The sequence below is a fragment of the Erythrolamprus reginae genome, chromosome Z, assembly GCF_031021105.1.
Source record: "Erythrolamprus reginae isolate rEryReg1 chromosome Z, rEryReg1.hap1, whole genome shotgun sequence".
Lineage (NCBI taxonomy): Eukaryota > Metazoa > Chordata > Lepidosauria > Squamata > Dipsadidae > Erythrolamprus > Erythrolamprus reginae.
In genome coordinates, this window is record NC_091963.1 from 126,948,649 (window position 1) to 126,973,157 (window position 24,509).

At 38.6% G+C, this 24,509-nt stretch overlaps 1 protein-coding gene across 1 annotated transcript; it reads left to right on the forward strand.

Moving 5' to 3' along the window:
• The first annotated feature begins 460 nt into the window (after nucleotides 1–460).
• Nucleotides 461–18,208, forward strand: LOC139154119 (serine protease 27-like). The gene is made up of 6 exons (XM_070728549.1): nucleotides 461–698; nucleotides 6,997–7,159; nucleotides 9,564–9,838; nucleotides 12,184–12,353; nucleotides 16,733–17,026; nucleotides 18,056–18,208. Exons 1-6 carry the CDS (start codon nucleotides 461–463, stop codon nucleotides 18,206–18,208), a joined length of 1,293 nt encoding a protein of 430 aa, XP_070584650.1.
• The last annotated feature ends 6,301 nt before the right edge of the window (nucleotides 18,209–24,509 follow it).

Sequence of the window (24,509 nt, forward strand, 5' to 3'; positions counted from 1 at the left end):
ACATGTTGTCCTGAGCTTAACTTACTTTCAGAAACCAAAGCAGAATATAAGGAAAAATAGCTGGATGACAGATTAAATGGTTAGAAAAGCAAAGCACTTGAAAAACATTGAAGGAAAATGTGATAACAATTTGATATGGGCATGGCTTAAGAGAGGAAACATAAAGAAAGAAGCAGAATTAATACTTGCTTCCCAAGAACAAGCACTACAAACTAATGCCATGAAAAAGAAGATACAAAAATTCTCTGACAATCCAAACTGCCAATTTTGCAAAGCCAAAATTGAAACTGTTTCACATTTAATATGTGAGTGTAACAAAATTGCACAAGCTGGTTACAAGGCTAGATGTTATCAAGTTACTAAATTAATCCGCTGGTCATTATGTAAAAAAAAAAAAGCCCTACCTATATATGAAAACTCATAGGAACATAAAGTGGAAAAAGTTGCCAAAAATGAGACGATGAAGATTTTGTGGGACTTTCAAATACAGACGGATCATCATTTGGAACACCACATGCCAGATATTATGGTTATTGAGGGCAAAAGTATACAATTTATTGATATCACTGTTCCAGGAGACACCGGAGTCAAACACAAAGAACTGGAAAAAATCACAAAACATCATGACCTGGCCGTCGAAACTACACAATTATGGACAAAACATGTAAAAGTAATGCCCATTGTTATTGGGCCACTTGGTACCATGTCCAAGAATTTTACAAAACACATCAAGAAATTGCAGCTTCGTGTAATAACACCAGTGGAATTGCAAAAAAACTGCGCTACTTGGAACATCATATATTTTAAGAAGATACTTGGTTGATACCTAGGACGATGGTAGCAACCCATATCAACCATTAGCACCATTCTGAGGAAGCTGGGCTAAAGCCTGATATATACTTTTTCCTTACCATTGCGATAGCTGCCTGAATTATGCTCTTAACTATGCTCTTTTGATATTTGACCTCGGTCCTACTTACAGACTTGACATTTTACATTTTCCGCTGACAATATCTGTTCACATAGTCTCGCTTCCTCTATACCCCGGACGGGGTACAGCTGCAGTGTTAAAAATGTAACCAAGAAATGTACTCAGGAAATATATCTTTTATGGTGTAAGATAAGTTGTCACCTGCTCTCTAGGCATATAGACTGGCATATAGCTTGACATGAATATAACCACATATTAACCACAAGTTCTTCCTTAGCCTTACCACAGGTACTTTCGTTTCTTAAATTTCGTTTCTGTATTTTTACATCATACAACTTTGCTTCTTTGATATATGATATACACCCATAGCCTCCTCAGTGGCACCAAATAGAAAGAAAAAGACAACACGTGGAGTCAAATGATCTGAGAACTAAATCTTTGCGTTACCACCATTGTCATTCACTTAAGCTGGAGAGCAAAGAGATGCATTAGTTTTGTTCTTCTTTTTGTATAACTGAACAGGTCACATAATGTCCTGTCACATAATAAAAAAAGGAGGAAAAATAGACTAATATGTCTATATAGCAACAGCATAAACTGTTGGTTGCTCATAATAAAATGTTAATAGTGGGTGTGAGTGATGTTTACCCATCTTTTATAGAAATACTGGCTATGAATCAGTCATTGGACACAATTTAATGCATTGGTTATCACCTATAAAGCCCTGCATGGCTTAGGGTCAGATTATTTACAGGACCATCTTCTGCCTCCTACTTCCCAGAGACTGGTTAGATCTCACAGGGTCAGCCTTCTTCGGGTCTCGTCAGCCAAACAGTGCTACTTGGTGGGACCATGGGGAAGGGCCTTCTCTGTGATGGCTCCAGCTCTTGGAACCAACTATGTCTGAAGATCCGCACTGCTGCCACCCTCCTGGTCTTCCAGAAAGCCTTAAAAACCTGGCTTTGCCAGCAGACCTGGGTGCCGTGAGCAATAATATCTAGCTCTGGCCCCAGAAGTACAAATGTTATTATTAATGGGGTTTTATATTATTTTTATATCATTTTTACTGATTGTACGCTGCCCAGAATCCAAAAGAAGATGGGCAGCTCACAGATCTAAAAATTAAATTAAATTAAATTAAATTAAATTAATTAAATTAATTAAATTAATTACTATTTTTACATGGTAAAACATCTGAACAGAGCCATCAAATGGATTTTCCCCAGCAAATAAAATTTTTGCACCTTTATTCGGGTGTCATAGCTGGCCAGGTTTTAAACAAGCAATACTGTATTGATCTTAAATCATTGGATTCCATTTAGCAGCTTCAAAAACTCTAGCAAGAAATTACCAAGATACAAAAATCTGGAAAAGCAAAAAAAAGTAACAATACCTTTTTTAAAAGAAAAAAGAAAAAAAGAGGTTGCTGAGTTAGCCATTTTGTTATTGTTTGCTTTTTAAAATACAGTATTTTGGCTACCTAACTCCAGTGGATTCTAAGTTATTTTAGTTCTATTGGTTGACTTTATATGAGCAACTAATTTTACATTCTGAAGAATGCTTTCAAAGAAACATCAAGATAATATGCTAAAAGCCTTCTCAAAATGGCTTCTAACGTTTAGGGTGGGGGTTAGACTTTGAGGATGATAGATTGTGAAGTTCCAAACAGTTTCCTATGAAGAATACATTGGTCAAGTTAAGACTTTTGACATGATCCTATAGAACAGGTATATATAAATAAATTATATAGGAGTTCCCAGTTTCTTCTAAAGGAAATAAAAACCTTAACAGTGCAGCCTTAGAAGCTCATACTTTTTTAGGAATTAAGAAACATGTAAAATAACTCTTCCAAAGTTATTTCCATTTCTGTTCCCATCCCAGTTTCTGATCCTACCTGTGCTGATTTTTAGGTAGTGCATTCTTCTAAGTAGAAGTGCTTGGTTTATTTTCTTTCTGTCCTTTATAAATTGTTCATAAATATTGATGGCTCTTTACTTCAACATGTCTTCTAGAGGTGGGTACCTCCTGCTTTGAATCAGTTCACCCGAACTGATAGCAAACCACTGGTGATGACATCACAACCAGTTCGCGCACTGCCAATCTCTGGGTGCTGCCACCTTAAAAAAAAAATCTGCTTTTACTTTCTGATTTTTTTCCCTGGGTTTTTTTTTCTTCTGTGCATCTGCAGAAGCTGAGTTTCCAGCATTGCATATATGTCGCCATCTTGTTTTTGGCTTTTTTTTTTAAATGATTTTGTTTGCACTGCACATATGCACGCACACAAAGCATGCATGCATCCAAGAGGGGAAAGCAAACTGGTAGCAAGGTAAATTAGAACCCAGCCCTGCTCCTTTCATATTTCTTTAACTTTGTATTAAAGTCACCTGAGCTTTACTTGCAATTTGACCTTGTAATTAGACAAGAGAGAAAATCTGGATTTGGGATGTTTCTGAGGATTCAGTAATAAGATTCAGGGATACAGAACATTTGGGATGTATCCCCGAATTCAGAAAGACGGCAATTATTTTTGATGTTCGGTAAGAAATCTTACAGTAAGGGCAACCAAAGACAGTGGAGCTGTTCCATCATCTGCTCCATGATTTCAGCTCTGGTTTGAGAATAGGATATGCTAAAGTGTCATTTAGATACAACATAGCTAAGGGAAAGAGTAGAGGGAGAGCTATCCCTAAGTATTAAAGAAAGCTATCCCTAAGAGATTAAAGGTCCACACTAGAAAAGCATTTTCAAATAACATTAAGTGACTGTGACTTTTGAAACTTTTTTTGCATCCATTGCAAAAACATTCAAGTTTAACGAGGTGATCTGCTGCCAAAATCTCTTTAATTGACAACCTTGTACAGTATAACAAAACAGAGTTGCCCTGATTGAAAATCTTTCCCTATTCCTAGTATTAGATCTGGAAAATATTTTCTGTTATTGTGAAAATAGGGAGCTCTGCCTGAATGACTGATGGTGGTACTAAGATTGGGGCAGTTAGGAGGTGATAGGAGAGATCACAAAAGAGAGTGGGCAAGGATATTGATTTGGGAATTTCTAAAGGTGAGATACTTCTGAGAATGAGAACTTCTTGGTTGCATTCTCCATTCAGAAAGGAGGAAATGCCCTATGCTCCACCCTTTCGCCATTGGTATTAAAGTTTATGGTACAAATAACAAGATTGGAGTCAAGCTGTTTGATTTGAAACTGCCTGGAGCACAATTATTCAAGCAACACATTAGAAGAAAAGAGACAAAGAAGTGGCAACCATGGGCTTTCCATCCATCTTACTGGGACTCTACTGTCTACTGTATCTGTCTGCAGCACAAGGTGAATGAGGAGGAGGGCTGGGTGTTCAATGTTTAATTTCTCTTCTTTCAAATTCTTCTGGTATGTATGTCTTCTTGGTAGCTCCAATGATAGCCGAACATCATTTCTGCGAGCTGGATGAACCTACTTTTGAGATCTTTACAAATGGTGTTATAAACTAAGCAAAGTGAGAAAACAAATCTATTATTTTAATTTTGAACTTTAGGACACCTCTTTGTCTGCAGCTTTCAAGATTGTTAAATAAATATTCTCTTCATCTCACAAGTTTCTAGATTGTTGGGGATGTGGCTCTCATCTTTTTGGATTTCATGTTTTTCATAGCTTCCCTCTGTATTCTCTTAAAAGGGAATGTGCTTTGCATCAAGCTAATAACATGAAGGCATGAGGCTGACATACATAGAAACATGGGCAAGCAATTTATAACAGAATAAGAGAGTTTGAAGGGACCTTGGAAGTCTTCTAAACCAATATGCTGCTCAGGCTGGAAACCCTATATCATTTCAGACAAATAGTTGTCCAATCACTTCTTTAAAACCTCAACCTCTGGAGACAAGTCATTGATTAATTGTTGATCATGCAATTGATCATGCAACAGCATGATCCTGAAGGTTAGAATTGATTAATTCTAGCCTTCAGGAAATTTTTCCTGCCTTCAGTTGCTTTAGAGAATAGGTCAATCCCTATATCTTCAGTTTGACTATGTTTAAAACCTCTTAAAACAGATAACTGCAAAGTATTATAAATAGGTATTAAATAAGATTACTTTCTATATTATTGTTTGGAAGTCCTAAAGAACAAGGACTGGGGTTAGGGGGGTTTGAAGAAAACCACTGTGGGGCACATGGGGAAACTCCACCCTTTGTCTTGCAGTAGCATAAGGCACTGAACCACAAAGCTTCCTAAACCATTACATGCAAACAAAAGAAGTGACATGGGGGGAAATGAGACAGATGTATCAGTTTTACAATATCCCAGGACTGTAGCCAGAATAGCCCTTTTCAAAAAATCCTTTGGTTTTTTTAAAAAAATTTATTTGAAAAACCAATAGGTGTTGCTGATCTGGGAATAGATAGGAATTTCCAAGAACACTAGAAACTTTCTGCACAAATTGACACTGAATGGTGAAAAGGAATGTTGTTTGTTGTTTCTAGCACAATATAATCTTCAGAACCTTTGCTGCAACTCCAGTTGCATTTTGTTACTTTCTTATTTTTAACGAGATAGACAAAGAAATGTTATAAATGTGATATAATAATATTTCACACACACACACACACACACAACAATATAGATATAATATGAAATAACAAGTAGGTTAGCTGGGTCACTCAACAGCGAGGCATAGAGGAATGGGCATGGTAGTATCTTCATTTTCTACATCATATGAGAAGAGCACATCCTTCATTCCCCTGTCCTTACCACTTTCTACAGAGGGACTAATAAAAGCATCTTCTCATATTGCATTAGTGTTTGACTTGGAGGTATTGCTTATTTTGAGCAGAAAGGTGGTGCAGAAAGTGATAACGACAGCAGAAAATATTGTACTGTATATAGGACCTGGCGTATAAGTGATTTCCAGGACATAGTGTGTGTGTGTGTGTGTGTGTGTGTGTGTGTGTGTGTGTGTGTATCCTTTTGAGAGTGGGCATCAGAACTTCATTTTTAATACATATGTCATCTCTGTAAGCTATTTTGGGCATTGGATCATCAGGCCTGCCACATTTACTGCTTTGGGAAACTGAGAGTGGGGATTGTATGGAGCTGGGAGATATATAATCAAAATAACATTCCTTTCTCTGAGACTCAAGACCACTCTGCCCTGCACCAGGAGGGGTGTGTTTAGGACGCATCTCCAGATGTGAAGGTGCAGTGACTAGACAGTGTGATGGACGTGTAGATGCTGGGACAGGGACTTGGGCTTTCTTTTGGGTGGGGAAAACCTGCAAGTCTTCAGATTCAGATTTTTCCAGATTTGCCAACATGACATCTCTAATAAAATGGAACTTTGAGGAAATACAAGCCTCAGAGTTTCTTTTCATTAAGGACGTTACTTAGAACTCTGACAATGTACATAGAAAAAATGACGACAAAGGTTATAATATCTTACAAGGTTTTGTTTCCTTGACAAGTAATTCATTATTTGACCATTTATCCTCTTAGTTATCCTATTCCTATTAAAAAAGAAATCAGGCTTTTGCTTGGGACTAGGTCAAAATCGACATATGAATGAAGCCTATTGCTGATTTAAACACAGGAGTGGATCACATGCTGAGTTGACAAGTTATATAGATATGCATATTAAAAATTAACTTGTTTCTCAGGAGATACAAAATCATTGGAAACTTTCTTCTGAAAGTCATATACAAATTCATTCAAAAAGAGAGAGTTTATTTCTTTTGGAGTTTCAGTTGTTGAGCTTCAGAAGTACGGGGGAAAGTTCCCTTTTGTTCTTATAATAATCCAAAATCTAAAACAAATCTTTTTTCTTTTTTTCCCCTTTCCAGTCAGGGTTGACTCCAGGCAATTGCCTGGATTAGTCCCTGTAATGTTCAGGCAATATTTTGAAAGTGATTGAAAGACAATGACTGGCCAAGCTATCCAATAGCTTCATGTCTAAGATACAACTAGAACTCATAGTCTCCCAGCTTCTAGTGTGGTGCCTTAACCATTACACCAAACTCCTTCTCCCTCTCATTCTTTCTCTCCCTCATCTCTTCTATTCTGCTCTTTCTTGGCAGGCTGTAAAAAGTCACTAATCTCTTCAAGAATTGTTGGAGGCCAACCAGCTTCTGAGGGGTCATGGCCATGGCAAGCAGGCCTTTCAGTACTCAACATGACTTTTTGTGGTGGCACTCTCATAGACAAGAAGTGGGTACTGACGGCCGCTCATTGCTTCAACTGGTAAGTTACTGGACATAACATTAAGTGAGAAAAATAGATAACTGACTATAATTATAACTATGATGCTGTTCTTTTTAATAAACTAGAGTTTCCTGGAAACAGCATATTATCGCTTGTTACATAGCCAGATATTTAGACTGGATTTGGCATTTTTATCCACCCATCAAGTCTTTCCCAATAACATGGAATAAGCAGCTGTGGTTTGATGGTGTTAAAGGCATTGTTGCAAGATGTAGAAGTAAAGCCCTCCAGATACCTTGAGATTGCACAAATGGTGGCTGTTACTATTGGTGCTATCTTTGCTTTCTTTTGCCTCTCATTCCATCTCTATTTTCAGTGTTTTGTATTTAGTGATTTAGTGATCTCCTTTCTCTTCTGCTACCTCCAGAAACTACTATATCCAGACATTTTTGTCTTTCAGAAATAGATTTAAGATTATGTAAGATTTGTTAGATATAAGATTTGAATAATTTACAAACCTTGTGTAATATTGAAAGGATTTGATGATTATTGATGCTATTAGAATGATATAATATTTTAATAATTAATACTACTACAAGGTCTTTATATAAGATTATATAGTCAATAAGTTGAATTTTGTATTGTGGAGAATTCAGAATGTTTTTAACAAATGGATGGAAAAGTAATAAGAATAGTATTTATTATTTATTTATTTGTTTTATTTATTTATTTATTTATTGTCTCTATAGACTTGGGGTGGCTAACAACAATAATAAAACAACATATAACAAATCTAATATTTAAAATAACTAAAAAAAACCTTATTAAAAACCAAACATGTACACAAATATACCAACCATAAATTGTATAGGCCTGGGGGGAAGAAATATCTCAATTCCCCCATGCCTGACGACAGAGGTGGGTTTTATGGAGCTTACGAAAGGCAAGGAGGGTGGAGGCAATTCTGATTTCTGGGGGGAGCTGGTTCCAGAGGGTTGGGGCCACCACAGAGGAGGCTCTTCCCCTGGGTCCCACCAAATGACATTGTTTGGTTGATGGGACCCGGAGAAGGCCGACTCTGTGGGACCTAATTGGTCGCTGGGATTCATGCGGCAGAAGGTGGTCTCGGAGATATTCTGGTCCGATGCCATGAAGGGCTTTATAGGTCATAACCAACATAATCAATAGTATTTGTTTAAATATAGAGAATGAGTGAAAATAGAAAAAAATTGAGTAGAAAGTTGGAAGGAAGATATGAAAGGATAAAAAATTAGAAATCTAGGGCACTTAGAAATGATAAAAAGAGAAAAAATGATGAGCAAAGATATCAATTGAGAGAGGGAGTAATACGGCTTAAAATTAAGAGGTGTGGAAGATAATAAATATTTTTGGAAGTTAAGCTATAATGGCTAATTTGGAAAAAAGTTGAAAATTAGAGGTGGTAGACTGAGGCGACAAAAATAGGAGGCAGGAGGCCGAATTAAAATACAGTAATAGTAGATATACCTGATATTGTATTCTATTGTATTGTATTGTATTGTATTGTATTATATTATTATATTATATTATATTATATTATATTATATTATATTATATTATATTATATTATATTAATTATATTATATTATATTACATTATATTATATCTATGAAAACAAATATTATATATTATTATATATATATTATATTATATTAAATATATAAATATAGATAAAGGAAAAGATATAAGTTTAAGAAATAGCTTCAACATTGGAATGGGGTTAGGATTCTCGAATTGCTAGTCTGCTAATCATGAAATGGATTATGATGAGATACATAGAGACGGATAAGAAGGACAAAGAGGAAGTAAAAAGGAAGGGGAGAGGAAAGGGAAAAATGGGAAGTAGGAAAGAGGTAGAGAGGGAGGAAGAAGATAGAGGGAAGATAGGGAGATAGAGGAAGAGGAGTAGTATGAAATGAAAAAGGAAAGCAGACTGGAGTTAAAAAATAAAAGTAGCTCACTAAAGATATATGTTTATGATACTTTGTATAGACATATATGATTATGGATGTTTTAATAATATGGTATAGGCATGGATGTCTGTGTAATTGGTTATTAAAGCTAAATAGGCACTGGCTTCTGGGTGCCAATGCCAATAGTTTCTGAATCATTCTAAAAATGCAAAACTCCACTTTGGCAAGAAGTGAAGCCTAGGGACACCATGTATTCCTGAACAATAGAAATAAAATATTGTTCTTTCCTGTCAAACTACAACAAAGTTGTTGGCAGAGCTGGATATGAGGACACATGCTGAAATAAAATGCAGACAAGATCCCATGCCTCTGGAAACAAACTTCAGGATTTTTTTCAGCAGATGTTCAGCAAATGTTAAAATTTCAGCAAATGTTAAAATCCTGCAGTACTCTTAGGAGGTCTTTGACTTTTTTTTAATTTTCCGTTACAGGATCGCTGAAGATTTTGATGACATTTTTGTGGGGTTAGGTGATCACCAACTCATGAACCCTTCAAATAACTCAGAGAAATTTGCCATCCAACAGATTATTATTCATCCCAACTTCACAGTTAATGACACTATGTATGACATCGCTTTGGTGGAGCTAAACAATACTGTGGAGTTCACTAAATACATCTTGCCTCTGTGTCTCCCAGAGTCTTCTGTAAAATTTCCTGACAATACAACCTGCTGGGTCACTGGATGGGGAAGAACAAAATATAATGGTGAGCAAGGAAAATGGGCTGTGTGTTTGATCTGACACTGTTTCATCCTTTGCATCTTAATTAAGTTACTATTTGCTTATTACACCAAAGTAACTTGAAGTTACTTTAAAGACTAATGGAACAAAGTTTCATCCAGGAAGATGCTGGAGAATGTTCCATATACAAACATTAGAGGACAAGGCCATTATTCTGCATTGACACTGAAGCCAAACTAGAGTTTTGCATAAAACTCTGCAAAAAGTTACACAGTTATAAATCAGAATGAATCTGAAAGGACCCTTTTCATATAGTAAATGTTATTAAATAGCATAAACCTATGTTAGAAGCATGGAGTATATGAAAATGAAGTAGAATTTAAAGTGGGATGAGACCAGGTTGGGAGTAGGGGAAAAGAAGCAAAGCAGAGCATTGTGTGGGTTTAAAAATCACTTTGGCTTACTTAAAAGTAGTAGGATTCTTCTTTTTCTTAAGGTTCTTTTTAAAGTTCAAGAATTAGCAGCAAGCTCAGAATAGCGACAGTAGCTAGTAGAATATATTGCCACTAAAATAGATAATAGCACCAGTAAAGCTAAATCTGAGTCAGGTCCCAGATATCAAATGGACCCCTTTTTTCCATTGGCAGAAAATGGCATTAAAATATCTGAAGGGGTGTTTTGATTCCAGAAAGATCAATTGAATCACCCCATCAAAACAAAATTGCACAAGAAATAAGGGACCTGATAGGAAGCAGCAACACAAATTAGGTGAACTCCAAGTGTTTTTAATCATTCCAGAGCTCCAGAATGAATCAGTTTGCTCCCAAACTTTATTTTGTAAATTTGAACTGAGTCACACCAAATTTCAAATCTTCAATTTCAATTAATTCATGCTTCATCACAGAGGCCTGATTACCTTAAAGAGGTTTGGATTCCAAATTAAATCAGAAACAAACCAAATTGCAAATCTGAATGAGGTCACAAACTAGAATTGAATCATTGACCTGAACTGAATTGTCTCTGATTTGCTAAACACACCAATAGCTGTGAAACAACAGGGTGCAAGTAAAGATGTAATGCCTTTGGGTTCTCAATTGTCATTCTTTTCATAGTAAAGATCTGCACATAATATGAGAGATGGAGGGCAACAAAGCAGGTTAAACCATACAGTCAGTGGTTAGGCTGGTTTGAAGGAGTGTGAGAGATTTTCTACGGAGTCTACGAAGAGGGGAGGCATACAAATCTAATAAATAAATAAATTTTCTCTTTTTTAAAAGTAACATTCCTATTTTAGGGACTACCCTTTATATTTTATATGTTCTTCAGTTCAGAATTAGTGATGGGCGAACCCAACGGTGTTCGGGTTCGGCAAGTTCGGACAAACTTTACGCAAAATTCAGCCGAACCCAAACCAAACCCGAACCCAAATCCGAACGAGGAATTCCTCCCACAAAGAGATTCCAGGGGCGGAGCTTTGACGTCACCGGCATGTTGCTAAGGATGCCAAGGTGATCACTTCTTGGATTCCATAGAATGTCATGGAATCCAGGAAGTGATCACCTTGGCGTCCTTAGCAACCTGCATGTGACGTCAAAGCTCTGAACGCCGAACACGACCCCGAACTTTGCCCGAAGTTTGAAAAAATTTCAGGTTCATGCTCAGCATACCGAACACCGCAAAATTCAGTACATACCCAAATTGTGCGGGTTCGGTTCGCCCACCACTATTCAGAATAGTTTATTTTGGTTTCCATCAATTAGACAACTTGAAGAGCAGATATAAGCATTCATCCAGTACTCATCCATTAGTCAAATTTCTAACACATCAGCTGAGAACTGGCAGCTGTGATCTTCGGAGAGGGGCGGCATACAAATCCAAATAATAAATAAATAAATAAATATTGTTGTATATATAATTATGTGAACATAGCGCTCGGAAAATTTTAGTCTTCTTGTCCATCATAATTTACTTTCAACAGACAATTAATGTGCCTGTGTGACATAGGTATGTTTCTTTCCTGTCTTGTGTTTTGAGAGATAAGAACAGTAAACATTTATGGGAAACAACCCTGTTCAATCTGCCATCTTCAGCTTGGCAGCTTGCTGGCAGCTTGCCATCAAATGAGTCAAGGTTCTGTCTTTCCTAAGGGATTGCACTGCGGCAGGTCTGCCACAACACTAATATTTGCTCCCCTAAAATCATAAATCTGGTTTGCGACTGTCTTCTGGCAAATCACAACAAGAAAAACTAAATTTGTTCTTTAAAATGAAATAGAGGAATATTGAAGGTTTTGCACAAAAGTTACAGCAAAAATAAACTCAGTTACTTGTTTTCTTCATTTTATAATGCAAATCTTTCTTTTATTTGTAGTGGAACTGGAGCCTCCTAAAACCCTTCAAGAAGTGGAAGTGTCTATCATCAATTCAAATTTATGCAATTTTCTCTACAACCAGCTCAATATTACAATATTTCCCCATTCCACTGTCGAGCCTGATATGATCTGTGCAGGTAGCTTAGAAGGGGGCAAAGATTCCTGTCAGGTATGGTGGTCAAAAACTTAGCTAAGTTTCTATGACACAAGACCGTTAAAATTGTAGTGATTGAATTTGTGAAATGTATTAAACTGGATTAATTTTAATCTTGGTTGGATAGTGGGGTTGCTAAGGAGCTGATGAGCTATATAAAATTAACACTCAACGTTAGTTTATGATTCCATGTATTGAGAATGAGTATTACTTAATTAATCAATCAGTCAGTCAAATTAAGTTTGTTGTACCAACTGTATCAATGTTGACATGGAAAACCTATGAACCTGATCATAAAGGATGCAGAGTTCTCCCCCAGCTTTCTTTACTCAGGGAAGTACAGTATGTGTTCGGTGCTCTTCAAACTCCCAAGATAAGTAAGGGCAAACATCAGCAAGAGGCCTTATAGTGTCCATAATAGTTCCTCAAGATTCAGCTCCTGAAATTTTATGGAAAGCTTCATGGGGATTTTCAATCAGTTAGGTGATTGCTTCTGAATTTTTCTGACAAAGGAAAATATGGACTACGTCTCTCAGAAACTTAATGAAATAACTGCACAAAACTTGAAAAAGTATTTAAAATTCACCCAAACATTTTCTATCTACCATCTCCAGTAATTTTAAAGGACATGGGGCAAAATAACATGCCCAACTGCCCTGCATAAGATTGCTCAGCTATATGCTAAGAGATCAAACCTTTAAAATGCATTACTAGCTCAACTTCTTGTTGTCCAAACATTTTGGACATGAATTCCTATGAATTCATATTCCAATGAATATAAATCCCTAACCAGATTTAAAGTCCAAAATAGTTAAGAGGGATGTCCATATCTGCTTCTTTTGATTAGGATAGCAGATGATTCTGGGAAAAGATGTGACTGCTTTATGATGTTGTGAGTAGGTCTAAACTCAATGAAGGGCCACAAAAAATTTACTACCACGCTGCGGGCATGGCTTATTTTGTGTGTGTGGCTTGATGGTTATGTGACTTGGTGGGAGTTGCTTGTCAACCATGTGACTGGGTAGGAGTGGCTTGCCAGCTATGTGACCAGGTAGCATTGGCTTGACGATCATGTGACTGGGGTGGCTTAAAGTTCATGTGACTGGCTTAAAGGTGACCAACTTGACATCACTCACGTCAAGAGTTTGGGTTAGGGTGCCTGGCGTTTCCTTGCCTCAAAGAGATACATTTACTCTTACTGGAAATCCAAAATATAATCCTTTATACATGTAATCCTATATGTATATATGCCATATGTATACTGTATTTTTCGATGTATAAGACGCACCAAGATTTTAGAGGAGGAAAACAAAGAAAAAAGTATTCTGAACCAAATGGTGTAGTATTAGATTGTTTAATAAAATGCCAGTGTAGCAGAATATGTTTTACAACTATGTATGCTGTTTAAAACCATGTACACTTTTTAAAACCATGTATACTTTTTACAAACTTCAAACTTGACAGCTTCAAGACTTATGGAGTTCAACTGCTAGAATCCCTCCTTCAATCATGCTACTTTAGGGATGGGAGTTGAAGTCCACAAGCCTTAAACTTGCCAGGTTTGAAGAGCCTTACACTCCTAACCCCTAACTCAGGGGTTTTCAAACTTGACAGCTTTAAGACTTGTGGATTTCAACTCCCAGAATTCCTTTTTCAGTCATGCTACCTCAGGAATGGGAGTTGAAGTCCACAAGCCTTAAACCTACCAGGTTTGAAGACCCTTGTACTCCTAACCCCTGAATCAGGGGATTTCAAACTTGACAGTTTCAGTCCTTCAGTCACAAGCCTTACACTTGCCAGGTTTGTAGACCCTTGCACTCCTAACTCAGGGGTCTTCCAACTTGGAAGTTGGTCTTCAAACTTGTCAGGCAGCTTGCTTCAGGCAGGGAAAGCAGTGGCAGCTCCTCAGATAAAGGCTTCTTCCAGTGGCAGCCAGCAGCGACTTTTCTGAGTGGTCAGCAGCAGCGGTAGCGGCTTTCCTGTTTTGCAAGCCGATGGTGGTGGCTTGCAAGTGTGTGGGGAGGGCAACTGAGATAGCTCTCATTGCAAGTGCCACGCTGCTGTCTTCGGCGACCGGAAGGGGGAAAGAAAGGTGGGCGCTCTCGATCTCTCCACGTGAGACTATCCTACCAAGGGACAAAGGCGCCCATGCGACAGAGGACAGAAGCTCGGTTTTCCCCCATGCCGTGAAACTTGGCAGGCATGGGGGAAAGCTGAGTTTCTGCCTCTCTCCCTTGGTAGGTTTGTCTTGCGTGGAGAGATTGAGAGCGCCCACCTTTCCTTCCCCCTCCCGGCTGCCGAAGAGAGCAGCGTGGCACTTGCAATGAGAGCCATCTCAGTTGGCTTCCCCATTTGGAGCCTTGTGTGCTCAGAAAAGCCACTGCTGCCACCGCTGGCCCCCACCACTCACATAGGAAACAGGATCCGAGGAAGCGGCAGCTGTAAGATTGGGAGCCTCGCGCGCCAAACATTACCGCGGGAACGAGTTGGCACCTAAGTCAGCTCAGCGAGTGCCAGTTTGTGGGTCTTTTGGGATGATGGTGGTTGTGGTGAAAGACTGATCTGCAGCCCTAACTATCCCATGGCTCGCCGGGAGGAATCGCTGATGAATTCCTTGCTGAATTCAGCACGGGTCTTTTTTTATTTGTATCCCTGGGAAGAGAAGCCTGCAAGCATGTCCAGGGGTCTCTAAGAAGGGGTTGCAGAGGAACTACAGGAAAGCCACTACCACCACTGCTGACTGCTGAGAGAAGCTGCTTCCCATAGTCTGGCCATGACGGCTTCTCACATACTGCAGTGGTGGTGGTCAACAGCGGCGGCAGCAGCTTTCCTGTAGTGGCTTCTAGCACAGTTTGGCAGTGGTGCCCGGCACCAGCTTCCAAACCACATGAAACGTCGTCACTGCAGGATTACAGGAGGGCTGCTGCCACCGCTGCTGACCACCACCCAATTCCCCCCCAAGCCACATTCGATGTATAAGATGCATCCACTTTTTGCCCCACTTTTTTGAGGTAAAAAATTGTGTCTTATACATCAAAAAATACGGTACATATATATTATTCACAGGCACTCAAAAATATACACTACCTACTATACGTACAGAGAGGGAGAGAGAGCTCTTCTAAAATTATACACATTCAACTTCATTTACTGTGATAAGGAAAACATACCCAGAGTCCACTTTCTGCCACACATTTAACCGTAACCTCTGCACATTAGAACTTTGCACATGCCTGCAGATGTACTTCTCTAACTTGCACATCACTGTTAGAGCTAGGAAATGTCATGGATCAAAATGTGGGGAATCTCACTCTTGCCAATCTCACTCTTGCTCTTTCTTAGCAGCCAAATTTTGGGCTCAATTGTGGTCATAAGTTTTTTTTTCTTTATTTTTCTCTTTCTCTCTCTTCCTTCTTTTTCTCCCCTTTTTTCATTTCCTTTCCTCCATTCCATTCCTTTCCTCCTTTCCTTTCCTTCTATTTCCTTCCTTCCATTCTCTTCCCCTTTCCTTTTTTCCTTTCTTTTCTCCTGTTCCATTTCTTTCCTCCTTCCCTTTCCTCCCCTCCCCTCCCTTCCTTTCTACCCTTCCCTCAACTCCATTTTCGCTACCCTCACTACATCCCCCTCCCAATGTGGACAGCAGCTCATGACTGTCTAAAATCATAATCCTGAATGCAAATTGCTGCACAACCCTAGCTGTCGTCCAGCTAAGGAAAAAATAGTATATGTACGTTCATTTAGGAGACAAAGTAAATATGGAATTTAGAGCAAAAATATGTTTAAAATGATCAACATAGTTGTAGCAGTATTTACCATCTTAGAAACAGTATTTTTCTTTCTCCCACAAGGTATCAAATGCAAACTTCACATGTTTAATTAAAATATTGTGTCATCCTTAGGGTTTTCAGATTATGTTTAATCAATCTCTGTACAAGAGGATGTGATTAAAATGAAAATTACAAGTAGTCAGTAGTAAAGTGATGGGTGTCAATAGCAGTTTCCCCCATTCTCCAAATGACATAGTGATACCATTGATCGGTCTCATGACAAAGGAAATGTTATTATCTGCATGGATGTGCTTATGTTTTGCAGGACAGTTAATATCCTGCTGTTTGTTAACAATATTAAATAGGGTTAGCTTTTTCAGGGGAAGAGGGTTGTAGGATTTAATGTATGGTGCAAATCCTGACTTATTTTACTGAATTATCAATCAATATGTAGCATTTACTCCAAAACTGTGAACGTACTTACTGAAAATTCCCAGACTAAAGTTGAGGTGTTTAGTTAAAGAAATAAAGAGTTTGATGCAAGGAAATTTGGATTTCAATTTCTCAAAACCGGAATGAAGCAGCCTTCCTATAAACATGTGATAACATACATCTTTCTCTCTCCAGGGCGATTCTGGAGGACCTATGGTTTGCAAATGTGATGGAAGTGAAAATTGGCTCTTGACTGGGATTGTGAGCTGGGGGTTAGGCTGCGGCATAGCAGGTCTGCCTGGTGTCTACACTTCTGTAGCACACTATGCTGATTGGATCCAGCTGCAGTTACCCCACATACAATTTTCAGAGTGTACAAGTGAAAGTAATAGGGAAGGGCACGAAACTTCTGTTTTTAGTGTAGGGCACAATGCCTCTGCTTTTAGTGTAGGGCACAATACCTCTGCTTTTAGTGTAGAGCACAATACCGTGATTTTTCTAATATTTGTCAAATTGATCTTCCTCTGAGATACTTAGATACTTACTTCAGCTTATCTATGTCCCCAGGTCAAATCTTTTTTTATAAAAAATGCTTCTGGTACAATTCTACATAGAAATCTATACATTCTCTAAACTGGAGGCAGATTAGCATTAACGTTCTAATTAGTTTTAAATCAATAATAAAATTATTTAAGGCCTGTGGCTTACCACAAGAATGAAGATAATGCTGACCATTTTTCAGACTTTGGCTGGGAATCATGATAAGAACTGCATAGTACCAAACCCAGGAATACCTTGGCAGGAGCTTTCCATAACCTTCAAAGGCCACCTGCCAGTGCTAAACTGTCGTTTCCCTTTCTGTTGTGATTTCTGACTGTGGTACTACTCTGCCTTCTCCTAATACTGGTATCATATAGCATGTTATTGCTCTTCCTCACCCCCAAGAAAGTTTCCACTCCTCTCATCAAAATGTATTTCCAACATCACTTAATTTTCCAACAAAAAGAACAAGATAAGATTTTTGAAATCTTCAAAAGGGTTCTTCCTGGCTCTGTTTAAAGAGACCAAAGTATAGAAATGTTCTATCCCTCAACTGAAATGAAAATCTCCAAGTCTTCTTTTACTAAGTGAGTTTTTCAGAAAAGGAATAGCTATTGCTGTCAGAGGCCAGCATTTAACTGGAATCCTGTTTACTATAAAACTTGTCATTTATAATTTCCTTTAATTGTTGTACTTAATTCCCATCCCTTTGTTTCTCTCTTCTAACTTATTTTAATAGGTGATTTTGTTTCTTACTGTATTACTACTGGATATTTTTCCTTATATATTATTTTATGCTGCTCCTGGAGCAAAGTATATCTATCATTGTAAAATTTCCCTCGGATTTATCTCATAACAATAAAAGCAATGTTTACTATTTGTAGAACATCTTGAGAGATTTAATTCAAAGAATTAAAAGATATGTGGCCTATTTAGAAACAGAATATAAATTCTTGCTTTTCTTATTCTGTAAAGCAGATCACCCAGGAAAAGAAACAAAGGAGGCTTTACTTCCTGAGAATGCTCAGGAAGATAAATTTATCTCAGCATCTACTGCTGTCCTACGGCACCATTGAGTGTCCTGAGATTCGGCCTTCTTGCATGGTGTGGGAGCAGCTCTGTAGTGAATAAAAAGAGCTCTATAGAGAATTATTAAAATTGTCCAGAATATCATTGGGCTACAGCTACCTGCCCTGGATGATATCTTCACATCTCGCTGTTCAAGGAAGGTGCATAACATTCCCAGACATTCTTCTTATCCTGCTTACAATCTTTTTAAATGTTAAAACTCAGACCACATGTTTCCTGAATAGTTTTTATTCCAGAGCTATACTCACGCTTAACAATGAACCAAAGGGTCACCACTAGTGAGCTGTTGGAACAGTATCGCATGGTAGATGTTTGGGTGGTTCAGGGTGGGGAATCTGTGGTTGGTGGGGCATAGTTGGCTTTGGGGGTGGGGTTTGGATTGTTATGTGTGTTTGGACTGATTTCTGGGTGTTATGTGACTTTCGTTGTATGTGTATACTGTGCATACAGTGACAATAAAGTATATTATTATTATTATTATTATTATTATTATTATTATTATCATCATCATCATCAATTAAAATAACACCTATTTTCCAAATAGTTTTGAAATTTTTTCTTCAATCTTTTTCTTCAAAGGTTTTGCCATTGTCCCAGAAGATAATTATAATAAACTGTTAAGACAAATACAAAAAGATTTGGAAAACTGGAACAAATTACAGATATCATTAACTAAAAAATAAACATATTACCCCAGTTGCTGTACCTTTTTCAAACAATACTGGCAAAATTAGAGAAGAATGTTTTTGAACAAATAAATTACTAACATCCAAATTACATGGGCAGGGAAAATACCATATATCAAATTTAAACTTTTGCAAGACAATAGAAACAAAGGTGACTTTGGACTCCCGGACTGGGAGTTTTACAACCAGGCAGCCACCTTGACATGGTTCAGGGACTGGATTCAACTCAAAAATAAAAGAACATTATAGCTAGAAAGTCATGACCTCCAACTAGTTTGGTATGATTTTCTCTGGGAAAACAACACATAGTAAGGGACTTTTTTTTTAAAGTCTAGGTAAAGATTAAAAATAATAATTACACAAAAATTCAAAGCTCGTTATCAACAATGGAAGCAATGACATACTCAAATAGTATTGACCGCAGTAAAATGGTAAGATATTCAGAATTGTTAGACAAAAAAGGAGAATTAAAATCAATTAAAGCATTGGAAAAGCAAGGAATAAATATAGATTGGTGGCCCTACCTACAAATTAAAACAAGATTCAAAAAGATCAAGAACAATATGGCATTCATGTGAAACAATTGGAACCGGATAAATTTTTATTAGGATTGGAGGGGAGAGGAATGATTATAAACAATATAACTTTTTACTAAGATATAAAATGGAGGAAGAGATTGCAAAGAAGACAATGATTAGTTGGGCCAGAAACTTCAGTCAAAGAGTTAGAACAGTGAGATAAACTATGGGAAAGGATATATGACAGCAGTAACCTACAAAGAAAACCTCTATAAAATGTTGACATTTGCTCCCAGTGGGATTGGCAAAAATGTTTCCAAATTTATCTCCCAAATGTTGGAGATACAATCATAAATCTGGAACATACTACCACATGTAGTGGATGTGTCCCACCACAAGAAAATACTGGTGCAAAATTCAGAAATGGCTGAAGGAATTCACAAAACAAAAACCAGATTTGAAATCAGAATTGTTCTTGTTAGGAATACTGGACTCAAAAATGAATAAAAAACTTCAGTACCTTACATTACATATACTCACTGAAGCTAGAACCACATTCACACAAAATTGGAAACAAAGCAACATACCCTCAGATAAACTGTAATTAGGAAAATACTTGAATGCGCTGAAATGGACAAATTGATCATGGAATTGATTTCATTATGTTTAATGCTACATTAAGTGTTATATGAAATGCATTATTCTCTGCAGGAAAAGATATGGTACAGAAAAGAAATTATTGGATAATTTTATGATTATAATTTTTGAGGAATCTTACCTCTGCTTTTTATCTTTATGTCTCTCTTTTTTTCTTGAGACTGTCCAAATAATAAAGAGAATCTATCTTTATAGTCACTGACTTAAGGGCATGTCCTCATCCTCCTCAGTAGCACCAAATAGAAAGGAAAGGACAACAGAGTGGAGACAAATGATCTGAAAACTAAACACTTGAGTTACTACCACTATCATTCACTTAAGCTGGTGAGCAAAGAAATGCATTAGGTTCAAGTGAAGTACAGTGGAACCTCGACATACGAGCAGCTCTACTTACGAGCTACTCGAGATAAGAGCTGGGAGGGGAGCGACATTTTTGTTCGCCTCCCGAGCTCACATTCGGGATACGAGCGCCAAGGAGCTGTCTCCTGAAGCCGAAAGCTAACTTCCGCGTTCGGCTTCAGGAGACAGCTCCTTGGTGCTCGTATTCCGCGTGTTTTAAAAGGTTGCAGCCGGCCTGGGGGGCTCGGGGGGGTGCTGGCAAGCCCCCCAGGCCGGCTGCAACCTTTTAAAACACGCGCGCCGCTTTGCAGCTGTCTCCTGAAGCCGAACGCGGAAGTTAGCGTTCTGGCTTCAGGAGACAGCTGCAAAGCGGCGCGCGTGTTTTAAAACGTCACAGCCGGCCTGGGGGGCTCGGGGGGAAGCCCCCGAGCCCCCCAGGCTGGCTGCCACGTTTCAAAACACGCGCGCCGCTTTGCAGCTGTCTCCTGAAGCCAAACGCGGAAGTTAGCACGGATTAATTGACTTTACATTGTTTCCTATGGGAAACAATGTTTCGTCATACGAGCGTTCCGACTTACGAGCCTCCTTCCGGAACCAATTAGTCTTGTAAGTCGGGGTTCTACTGTACACACTCCACCTCCACCATTGAAGTTTTCAGTCATACAAAAGGAGGAAATATAAACTAATATGTAACATAAACTGTTGGTTGCTCACAATAAAGTATTAATAATGGGTGTCAGTGATGTTTACCCATCATTTATAGAAATGCTATTTTTACATGGTTAAAACATCTGAGCAGAGCCATCGAGTGGATTTTCTCCAGCAAATAAACTTTTTGCACTTTTATTCAGGTGTCATATTTTCCTGGTAGCTGGCCAGCTTCTAAAGAAGCAATACTGAATTAATCTTAACATCAGATTCTCATTTAGCAGCTTCAAATCTCTCGCAGGAAATTACCAAAATACAAAAATCTGGAAAAGCAAAAGAAAGTAACAATGACCCTTTTTAAAAGAAAAAAGAGGTTGTTGCAATTGTCAGTTTGTTATTGTTTATTTGCTTGTTTAAATTTGTTGGCTACCTAACTCCAGTTTTGGTTGTCTTTATGTGAGCAAATTGTACATTCTGAAAAATGCTTTCAAAGAAACTTTGAGATACAGTAATACTATAATAAAAGCCTTCTCAAAATGGCTTCTAATGTAAGGTGACCAGATGTCCTGTTGTTGGGGAGAGTCCCGCAGTGTTTCAAAAATGTCCTGCTTTTTTAAAAAGATCAACTGCCGCACAAAGGTAGCTGGTGCGATAGTCACCGCCACAGTCATTGGTGGCTCAGGGCCAGGTAGCCTCCTGTCAAGCTGCCCCCACTGGCCTAGACCCCCTCCTGGATATGATCTGGGCAGATTTGCTGCGGGCGGAGCCTCCAAGTCCAGCTGAGCCGGGCTACTCCATGAAGAGGCAGGCAGAGCCGGAAGCCATTAGGAGAAAGCCAAAGCGGCCAGGCATTTGACAAGCCTCGGCAACTTGGGAAGTTCTCCTTCTTCCTCAGCTTCCCATGTCAGTCTTTCTGGCCAGCTCCTTCATTGCAAAAGGCTGGGCGGCTCAGCTGCTGAGCCTTTTCTTTCCCCCCCCCCCTCTTATTTCTCTATGATCCCCCTGACTCAGCCCCTGACGCGGAAGTTAGCGTTCCGGCTTCAGGAGACAGCTGCAAAGCGGCGCGCGTGTTTTAAAACGTCACAGCCGGCCTGCGGCATGACCTTAAAATGAACTCTCAATTTTGACCCTTTGCTGAGCCCATCTGAAATGATGGGGGAGGGAGGGAGGAAGAGAGAGGGAGGGAAGGAGGGAGAGAGAGAGAAAGAAAGAAAGAAAAAGAGGAAGGGAGAGGAAGAGAGGAAGAGAGGAAGGAAGAGAGAAAGAAAGAGAGAGAAAGAGATAGAGAGAGAAATAGAAAGAGAGAGAAATAGAAAGGGAGGGAGGGAGAAAGAGAGAAAGGAAGAGAGTGAGAGGAGAAAGGAGGGAGGGAGAGAGAAATGGAGGGAGGTAGGAAGAGAGAGAGAGAGAAAAGGAGAAGGAAGGGAGAGAAAGAAAGAGCAAGAGGGAGGGAAGGAGGGGGAGAGAGAGGAAGGAAGAGAAATAGAGAGGGAGGGAGGAAGAGAGAGAAAAAGAGAGAGGGGGAGAGAAAGAAAGAGAAGGAAAGAAAGAAGGAAGGAAGGAAAGAAAGAGAGAGAGAGAGAGAAAGAGAAATGGAGAGAAACGGAGGGAGGAAGAGAGAAAGATAGAGAGAAAAGGAGGGGAAGGAAGAAAGAGAAAGAAAGGGAGAGAAAGAGAGAAATAAAAAGGGAGGGAGGGAGAGAGAGAGAGAGGGAAGGAGGGAGGGAGAAAGAAAGAGAGTGGGAGGAAGGGAGAGAGAAAGAGAGAAAAAAAGAGAGGAATGAAGGAAGAGACACAAAGGAGGGACAGAGAGAGAAAGAAAGGAAGAAAGAAAGAGAGAGGGAGAGAGAGAAAGAGAGAGAAAGGGAAGGAGGAAGAGAGAGAGAGAGAGAAAGATAAATATTTTTTGCTCTATATAGACCAAAATTTTAATCAAGAACCCATCCCGTCATTTGTGTCCTTCTTTACTAATGTTAAAATCTGGTCACTTTATTATAATGTTTAGAGTGGGGGTGAAACTTTAAGGATAATAAATGGTGAAATTCCAGACAGTTTCCTATGAAGAAAAATTTGGTCAGGTTAAGACTTTTGACATGATCCTATGAGACAGTATATATAAATAGATTATATAGAAGTTCCCAGTTTCTTTTAAAAGAAATAAAAACCCTAACTATGCTGCCTTAGACGTTTCTACTTCTTCAGGAACTAGGAAACATATAGCAACTTATTTCAAAGTTATTTCTGTTCCCAGCCCACTTTCTAATCCTATCTGTGCTATTCCTCTAAGCAGAAGTGCTTGGTTTATTTTCTTTTTGTCCTTTGTAAATCATCCATGAATATTGATGGTTCTTTACCTTAATATCCTTTCATATTTCTTCAACTTGTATTAAAGTCATCTAAGCTTTACTTGAAGTTTTACTTTGTAATTAGATAAGAGAGAAAATTTGGGATGTTTCTGAGGATTCGGTAATAGGATTCAGGGATACAGAACATTTGGGATGTATCCCCAAATTCAATTTTGATGTTTGGTAAGAAATCTTACAGTAAGATTTACAAAACACAGTGGAACTGTTCCATCATCTGTTCTATATTATTTCAGTTCTACTTGGAGAATAGGATCTGCTGGAGCAGTGGTTCTCAACCTATGGGTTGGGACCCCTTTGGTGGTCGAATGTCCATTTCACTGGGGTCGCCTAAGACCATGGGAAAAGACAATTTTCCCATGGTTTTAGGAACTAAAGCTTCTAATCTGGCACCTTGGAACATATTTTTACATTCTGACCAGTCAGGTGTTTACAGTGGAACTGTACCATTGATATTCCTGCTAATCAGTTTAAAGCTCTGTTGGGAGAATTGGCACTATATTAATGGTTGTGGGATCATCACAACATGAGGAATTGTATTAAGGGTTCGCAGCATTAGAAAGGCTGCCAACCACTGTGCTAGAATGTCATTTTGACACAACATAGCTGGGGGCAAGAATAGAGGGAGAACTATCCCTGTGTATTAGAGTCAGGAGATTACCAAGTCCACACTAGAAAATCATTCTCAATTAGTATTTTATTTATGTATTTATTTAAATCAATCAAGAACAGATTAAGTATAAACATAATTATGAACACATGAAATGGACACAAATAAAAGGGAATATTAGGACGGGGATGATAGACATGCTGTTGCGCTTATGCACACCCCTTAAAGACCTTTTAGGAACAGAATGGCATATGTAAATCTCATGACAATCTCTATGGCCACTTCTTTACCTTGGTCACTGACCAACAACCTATCCTAGGGTTAATTGACAGTGACAGACAGAGCCCTCATGTTCTCTTGCCCTGCATGTCCTGGTAGTTTGAATTTCTTGCCTCCAATTTTTACCAGCTGCACTATCAGCCTGGTTGCCAGATGGGCCATGCTGATGCTCTGAACCAGTGTCAATTGCCCCTTCCCATAATTGCCCCTGGTCCGGCATCTCCTGTTTTGCTTGTCAATGAG

Coding starts and splice junctions, on each gene's coding strand:
- LOC139154119 (XM_070728549.1), top strand. CDS start 461: ATGAAGATTTTGTGGGACTTTCAAATACAGACGGATCATCATTTGGAA. Junction 7,160..9,563: donor GCCGCTCATTGCTTCAACTG/GTAAGTTACTGG, acceptor TTTCCGTTACAG/GATCGCTGAAGATTTTGATG. Junction 9,839..12,183: donor GGGAAGAACAAAATATAATG/GTGAGCAAGGAA, acceptor TTTTATTTGTAG/TGGAACTGGAGCCTCCTAAA.